Source organism: Vicia villosa, unplaced genomic scaffold (genome assembly GCF_029867415.1).
Source record: "Vicia villosa cultivar HV-30 ecotype Madison, WI unplaced genomic scaffold, Vvil1.0 ctg.000048F_1_1, whole genome shotgun sequence".
NCBI lineage: Eukaryota > Viridiplantae > Streptophyta > Magnoliopsida > Fabales > Fabaceae > Vicia > Vicia villosa.
This window is the reverse complement of record NW_026704980.1, coordinates 80,982-89,692: the sequence shown is the minus strand read 5'-3', so window position 1 is coordinate 89,692 and position 8,711 is coordinate 80,982. Positions and strand designations below refer to the sequence as shown.

At 30.7% G+C, this 8,711-nt stretch overlaps 1 protein-coding gene and 1 long non-coding RNA gene across 5 annotated transcripts; one reads left to right on the top strand and one right to left on the bottom strand.

Annotated features, from left to right (window-relative positions):
* Positions 1 to 514: 514 nt before the first annotated feature.
* On the bottom strand, positions 515 to 3,174 carry LOC131622984 (uncharacterized). Of its 4 annotated transcripts, none has more exons than XR_009290059.1 (6): positions 2,945 to 3,174; positions 2,734 to 2,836; positions 2,239 to 2,480; positions 1,569 to 1,805; positions 1,327 to 1,395; positions 518 to 996 (listed from the first exon to the last, which is right to left on the bottom strand). It is a non-coding gene; the product is annotated as an uncharacterized LOC131622984 (long non-coding RNA). The 4 variants fall into 4 exon arrangements; XR_009290057.1 differs by having other exon boundaries at positions 519 to 996; positions 1,569 to 1,820; XR_009290058.1 differs by having other exon boundaries at positions 515 to 996; positions 1,655 to 2,480.
* Positions 3,175 to 6,797: 3,623 nt separating this feature from the next.
* On the top strand, positions 6,798 to 7,744 carry LOC131622983 (albumin-2-like). The gene has a single exon (XM_058893988.1). It carries the CDS (start codon positions 6,825 to 6,827, stop codon positions 7,515 to 7,517), a length of 693 nt encoding a protein of 230 aa, XP_058749971.1. The 5' UTR covers positions 6,798 to 6,824; the 3' UTR covers positions 7,518 to 7,744.
* Positions 7,745 to 8,711: the final 967 nt, after the last annotated feature.

The following is an 8,711-nucleotide window of genomic DNA, read 5'->3' as shown; positions in this document are numbered from 1 at the left end:
AGCCAAGTGATAGAAAAATACATATATGTACAATGGATATCTAACCTAAATGGCCTAAGCTAACTTATGTTATCTAATATGGGCCTAAGCTAACTTATTTTATCTAATACGAGACGCTTTGTCAATGGCATAATAATAATAATAATATTTTTTATTAGACTTATTAGAAATTATATTATTATTATTATTTCAATTATTTTATAATGTAAACAAACCTGTGCAAAACACATGGGTATTGCCTCATGTAAATTTTAAATTGATGCTTAAAACATGTTTAACGCTTAACCTATAAATTAATGCCATAATTATAAGTTCTGCATAATCTTAAACACTACTAGAAATACACGTATTTCCTGCGGAATTACCTGCGGATTTTTGCTAAATTTCCGCAGGAAACGTGTTTCTTGCGGATTTTCCTGCGGTTTTATGTCCCCAGCTAAAACCTTCGTGGGTAATATCTTTCGCAGGTAATTTGACATCGGACAATCAAGATAAAAAAATTGTCATGCAGTTACCATATAGAATCCAAATATGAACTTTTATAGTATAAGAGACAAAGTTGATATGTTTTTTTCATTAGTAACATCAACCCAGAATTACTTTTTTTCATTTTTACGAGCAAAACACAGCACACTTACTTTTTTCCATAAAAATTGAAAAGACAAATTCCATTAGTTTTTTCTATCAATCAGTTGTAACAAGTGCTTATTTAAGTACATAACTTCAAATAAGCCAACTCAAACACACACAAACCCATCATTATAAGTGTTTATTATACAACTGCTTACATATAAGCTATTTTTATAATAAAAGATAAAGCTGAATCACAGTTTCAATTAAGTAAATAAGCTATTTTCGCAAGTTCTGTCATGAAACACGGGTATAGAATTAAAATAACAACTAAATGAGGGCCTCACTTGATATGTTAGGATCCCTGCGAAAATTCTCAAGCTGTGTTTTGAGTTCCCCTTTGCTTGAAATAAGCCTCTCTGCAGCCTGAGAAAAATTAACATAAATACCATATACACACAAGGCATTGAAAAGTTCAATGATGTAAAGAAAATAAGGCAATGCTAGATGATAAAAGGAAGAATCTCTGATCATGCAAACTACAACATTACCACATCACAAACATAAATAGGTAATATGTATAATTTACTTTAAAAGGATGAAAGGTGAGTCACAACTTTAAGAAAACCAACATTCTATTCAATCATAAATATGTAAAATAATGAGAAAGTTTTGTGCAAACATATATTCTGAAAAGGAGAAATATTAATTCAGTTTTAATTCGGAGGAATCAACTACTTTTTAAGAATATTTTACCTGATCTCTATACTATCTTTGTTCAAAGACTGTTGAAGTAGACCTTGTAGTTAGTTGTTTTCTAGATTTCTGCAGAATCAAAGACATTGTTTAACTAGTAGGAAAAGTAATAGGGATAGAAATGATAGTGACAATACAAATGAAAATAAATCGCTTGTTGATGGGCAAGTATTTGAGCACCTATGATTAGAAATAACTTCCATAAAAGAAAAATATTCAAATTAGAATTTCAACAAACGTACTCCAATTAGAAGATCTCACGTCAATATTCAAAAAAGCCGTAATTGTCTAGAAATTTTGCAGGACTTCCAGTTGTGTCTTCTCCTACCTTCCCAACTGACTCTTCGTCCAGTGCAAGAATGGCCACCAACAGGTGTACTGAATACTATATCTTAATGCTGTCAGAGGCAACCAACATGAGTGTTGTCAAGGAGAATGACGTCGTTGATGTCGAACGCAATACTGAACTGAGTGAAGGCCTGCGTAATAGTTAACTGTACGAGATCATCAATAACAACAACACAATCATCTTAAAGCAATAAAAACCATTTTATCAATAACTAAGTTCCTAGCAAAGCTTCCAATAACAATAGAAGCAAAACCTGAACCAGCTGGTATAAACATTTTATCAAACAACTTATAGCTTATATAACAGCTTGACCACATTTTATTTGACTATAGAAATAGCTTATACATAAGCACTTATTTAATAAGTGTTAAACCTATAAGTATTCAATTAAGAAGCTTTTACAAGCTAATCCACATTCAGACCTCTATTAACTTTAAATTATCATGTGCTTCATAGTAGATTGAATCTCAATTCAATTTGATTTGTAGCTAGATATCCAAATTTTACCTAGTATCAAAATTGAAGTACAAGAGTAACGAAATTGGATTTATAGATACATATACCTGAGCGAGTGCGGGATTGGCGGTACTGCACTATACAACAAAAAGCCACCACCAAGTCTATTGGATGATGAAGCTTGCAAATAATTCACATGCCCTTCATGTCCTGTTATAACCCCAACTTTACAAACTTTACCAAAACACTCTCTTTTCCAAATAATGGGACCCCTGATACAAATTTCACCATAGGGGTTCGGCTGATCATCAGATGTATAGCTCATTTCCGGAACACCTACAAGTTTTACCTTTGAAAAAAAGAAACAATAAATCTCTTGGTACTGGGGGTCAACATATGCTAAGTTACATAAGAGCAATGATGTGCATCGATGTTACAAAACAAAATTTCAGAATAATTCTACATTTGTGGCATTTCAACAAACACCTTGTTTACGAGTTATACTCAAAATTAACCTAATAAAATCATTATGACATTTCAACAAACACCTTGTTTACAAAAATCAGCTAAGATTATAATCAATCTAACTTAAAATCAGTTACCGAGTGTTCAGATTGTTGCAAAGAAGACTAGTCGTGGTGGTATGGGTGATGACTTTCTCAACTCCAAACGTGACCGATGCTCTAGCGATTCCGCAATTCTAAACTGTCAGAAACAAACAACCCAGGGTTAAAATGGAGTGAAGTAGGGGAGAAGAATAAATATTTACACTTTAATCTGAGTAACAAAACACGCAATAGAAAGTTAAACAACCCTAGAATCATGAGATGCTCGAAATGGATGTGACATCGGCAACAATGAGGATTCACGACGTTGTAGAAGCGCTTAGCTTAACGGTGATGATACACGAAGATGCAGGAGTATTCAACATAGAGGAATCGCGATGGTGGATAGAAGGAGATTCAGCGCACGACAGTGAGAAGAGATGAATAAAGTTTCAGAATGAACATGATTAGGTTTTTCTCTCTCTATTCTCTATGTCAATAATTTTTTATTTGTAACAATAATAAGATCAAATATTAGTTTTCAACCAAAGTATAAATTTTAATATTTTTACAAGAGTTCAAATATAATTTATAATTTATAACACATTATTCTTATTAGAGTAGGATTTCTAAAATTAAAACGTTATAATAATTAACAATAGAACAAATATAATCTCTATAACATAAAATGTATATTTGATATAAGAGATTAAATTTAAAATATAGAAATGATATTAATAGAGAAAAAATGATGTTAGAAGAGAAATTAATAAATTTAAAATATAATGTTTTAGTGGTTGATTATTTGGTAGTAGTGATGACCTTTTGGGTAGTAGGAAAGCTTTAACCATTAGGTTACTTGTGTTTCTTGTTTAATACTTTGTATGAAAATGTATATATTACATAACTAATATTTATTTTTAAAATAGAATTTACATGAGTATCATTCAACCATATTTAATATACTCATTTTAATTTTTAAAATTAATTTATTACTTAAAGTAAAATACATTATTAAAAATATATTATATAATATAATATTCAAATAAACCATTAATTCACGTTAATATATATAGTTGGCAGGATACATAGGTGGCGTAAAAATAATTAACCAAAATATATTTAGTTTATTTTTATACCTTTTATTTAATTAAAAACTTAAGATGAAAAATAAAAAATAACACAATTCACATTAAAACATTATTTAATATAAAAAATTTATATAAAAAAATTAGACAAAAATTACTATTAGTTTAAAAAAATAGTTAAATTGGCAGCAAAATCCGCAGGAAACTTTTCTGCGGAATTACCTGCGGAATATTTTATAATAGTTTGGTTTTAATATAACAGATACCCGCAGCAAAGTTCCCAGGAAATTTTCCTGCGGATTTACCTGAGGATTTTTTGTTATAGTTTCTTATTCTATTTGAAATATATAAACCGCAGCAAAATCCGCAGGTATACCTGCGGAATTTTCTGCCAATGCTAGATCCGTAGGAAAATTTATTTTATTTAAAAATATCCCAGGAAAATCCGCAGGTATACCTGCAGAATATTTTCCGCAGGAAAATCCGCAGGTAATACGTGTATTTCTAGTAGTGAAAGCATGATCTTTTGCATTGTTGTTTTCAATAATAATTGCTGCGTAAGAAATATGTTTGCATAATCTTAAAGCATAATCTCTTGTTCTTACTCTGTGGTGTGTGTAGGTGGTTACAGTAATGTTAATTAATTGAAAACTTTACTAATAAATGGTTTCGTTATATTGTTATTTTATAAAAACTAAGGATTTTAGTTAATCATTCTGTGTCTATATATAACCTTCTTCATTCCCCTATATTTGCTCACAACATAAGCTTGACTGAATTTGAATCCAATATAACTTTACTATATTTAAGATGACAAGATCCGGTTACATAAACACTGCATTTCGTTCATCTTACACCAATGAAGCATACTTTTTCATCAATGATAAGCATGTGTTGTTGAATTATGCTCCCGGAACCGGAAACGATAAGCTTATACTCGGGCCTACTCCCTTTGGAGATAAGCTAATTCTGTTTCGTCTTGATATAATAAATTGAAGCTTGGATCCTCTCATTGTTATCCACTACTGCAGTTGTTATTTGATTATAATGTAGAAAAGAAAAAAAAATTCAGGTTATTTGATAATGGGGGACCTTATAGCCGCTTTTTTTTATAAGGGAACTAAAATTTTAAGAAAATCAATATAAGGGAAGCAAAAGTGCATTTAAGCCTAAATAATAAAGAAAATAATGATGGTTTTTAATAAGAACTTTACATCGGTTGTTTAAACCACCATAATCTATCGTAAATAGTGACAGTTTATATTAAACGCCATAATAAAATTACCACAATTAACTCAACTTTTTGTAGTTCTAAGTGACTACATCAGTTAACGGTTAGAAAGAGGAAATGCAGGGAAAGAAAAGGAAATTAAAATCTTTATATAGAGATGAAAATTTCAATCGTAGTGATAACATACCGCCGCCCACTGAGCACTTCTAAATTTATAATAAATAGGGAAGTTCCCCAGGTCAAATGCACGTGTAGCTAGTAAAACTGAGTTTGGCTTCCCAAGGAAAATCATCATCGATTATATTTATTGCACTTATTCTGTATATAATTCTCTCATTTGACTGACTTTTTTATCTCCATCAGTTGATTGATGTTCAAAATCCCTCATTTGACATGTGGTTACATCATTGAAAATTGGAGACGCGTTTAAAGTTATCCCACACTTGAGGGACTTGAGTTGCCCTACGTGTGAGAAACTCACCTTGTACCATGGAGCCTCCCACTCTTAAGGGATTTAATCGAACAACAGGCACAAAGCTAAAACACTCCGCCCTTTTTAAACGCTCAAATTTGAGAGACTGTATAGTAATATATTGTTAGGGACCTACAAGCGACGACGAGAATAATCCATCACCTCGCCATAAAGATTTCCTAAACACCCTTTAACGGTGGATAACTTGTTTATTTGCGGGAAATGGTAAACTTCAAATATTTCTACAAAATATCGGGGATAAATACAGAGAAAATTTTCCCTTAAAATTATTCTATTTGAATGGATTGTAGCTTTAGAATGTTATTGCATATCCCCCACCCATCCATGTGTCATTTTTTATACAATATGATTCGAATCTCTATTTGATGAAAAGTGACTAAAAACCTTTATAACATGAACGTCATTGAGAGAGCCATTATGGGAAAGAGATCTTTTATAGGAGTATACGTAACGTAAGTTAAACAAACAATTTTGGCTTCATTATATCATCTCGCATGCTTGTACTATGTGGTTATGGTAGGTAGCTGTATTAATGCCAATCTTGAAATTGCAAAAGACCACGTTAATAATTAAGAAATGTCTTTCTCCCATATGTAATATTTATTTTTTAATTATTATTTACCATTTCTTGATTAAAAGATATATGAAGAACCTGGTTTTTCCAATAAAACATAATAAAATCCATAAAATCATACGAATTTGAATTTAATGGAGACGCATTGACATTGGAACTTATTTCAGCATGAATATTAATTCAGTGATGTTTACATATATACGGTTGAGAGATTTTTAAAATTTACATTTTTAATTATAACAAAAATTGAGGTATAAGATTTTAAAACTTTTATTTTTGTTAGAATGATTAAAATAATTTGGCTGAAATCGTTTGATGGAGTTCATAATACAATCACACATGTGATTTTAAATCACACGAGAAGTACGGCTTGGCTTGTTGCCATAGCAGAAATTCATTTGTGAACGGAATTTCTTAAAACTATTCATTTGTTTGCACGAACTCTATTGTGTGGGTTGGGTTGTTGCATTAATGCCAATTCTTTGAAAACCATGTCTTTACTACAACAGATTAGTTTCTTCATACCAATCATGCTTTTACTACAACAGATTAGTTTCTTCATGCCAATCATGCTTTTGTCCTATACTATATTTTTATTATTATTATTATTATTATTATTATTATTATTATTATTATTATTATATTTTTCCTTCATTAAATTTAATAATTTTATTTTGTCACTGAATTCTATATAAAGCCTTCTTCACTTTCTTGTATTTGCTCACAACATAACCTTCCTACAATCTTTACTATATCTAAAAGATGACAAAACCAGGTTACATTAATGCTGCTTTTCGTTCATCTTTCGACGGTGAAGTTTACTTATTCATCGATGATAAGTACGTGCTGTTGAATTATGCTCCTGGAACCACCAACGATAAAGTGTTGAACGGGCCAAAAGCTGTTTCTGCTGGGTTTAAATCACTTGTTGGGACAGCGTTTGGAATCTATGGAATTGATGGTGCCTTTAGCACCGATAACGACGAGGCATTCATCTTTTATGAGAACCTTACTGCTCTCATAGACTATGCTCCTCACACCGAAGATGACCAAATCATCTCAGGTCCAAAGAAAATCTCAGACATGTTTCCTTTTTTTAAAGGAACCGTGTTTGAAAACGGGATTGACGCTGCATTCAGGTCATCTATAGGCAAAGAAGTTTATTTATTCAAAGGAAACCAGTATGCGCATGTAGACTATGGAAACAACTATCTCGTTCAAAGTATCAAGAACATTACCGCAGGGTTCCCTTGTTTCACGGGAACAGTCTTTGAAAATGGAGTGGATGCTGCTTTTGCTTCTCACAGGTCCAATGAAGCCTACTTTTTCAAAGGAGATTACTATGCACTTGTCAAGTTTGACCCAACAGGAACTGATGACTATATTATCGGTACTGTGAAGCTCACTCTTGAAAATTGGCCCTCTCTCCGTGGCATAATACCACAACAGAATTAACGGTGATTGGTGTGATATCCTCAAGGGAGTGTGATGTAAGGAATAAAGATTATTGTCGTTGTTGTGTGTTTTATGTTTAATGTCTTATGTTTCTTGATGAAATAAAAAGTTTGGATCCATGTTGTTTCTAGTGTAGTAGTTTGCTTGTGTTGTTAATGTAAGGACATGCACTATGCAGTTTGCAGAGGGAAAAATAATATATTATTGTGTTTGTTCCTTATTTGGATCAGTGTGTTGTTCATAAAATGTTACATTGTGACTTCCTCAAATGTTACATTGTTCCTATGCTAATCCTACTCGTTTCATTTGTTGGTGTCTCTTTTTTTTTTCTTTCTATATGATCTTATTGAGTTAAATTCTTGAACTTATTTTCTATGCATGCTATCTAGTGTGATAATGCTATTTGTGTATGCCGTCAATATAATTAATGTGACAGACATTGTTCATACATGAACCCCTACTAAGTATACGTGATATTATCTTGGTTAGTAAAGTGATTTTACCTCGATTTTGTAGGGGAGTGTATAAAAACGTGTCATAGAAAGTGTGTGATCATTTGCTAACTTTGAAAAAAATTTGGGAATGATCTTGAATTCGATCTCCATAAACAACATTAGATGTGTGAAATCTATTTAGTTATATCACATTTTTTAGATTCAGCTTAACTGTATATTTTATTGCATTTGACAAATTTATTTTACAATTAAATATCTTTTGTAGATTAATTTAAAATAAGCTTCTTTTATTGTTTGATATTCTTTCCATTGCAATGACATCATTGATATTAAAATGAGACGTGATTGATTTTTCAATTAAAAACATAAATGTATTAAAATAATAAATAAAATTATTTAAATAAAAATATCATTTGAAGAAAAATTAAAACTTTGTCATTTGATAACATATTTAAAAATCACAAATAACTAGTCATTATTGAGACCGGTTTAGAAACAAATTATTTAATAATTAAAGTATGAAAATTTTTGTAGTAAAAAAAAAATAGTATGAAAATTCTCAAATTAATAAAGAAAGTTTTGAAGAGATCTTTTTCAAAGAAGAATTTCTTTCGCATTGAATTGAACCTTTATTTTGCAAAATTCTTTTTATTCATTTTTAATAATTTTAACATCTATAGTGAATGGGGAGATAGGATATTGCAAAGGAAATTTTATATTACAATGTATTTTTTTTTTT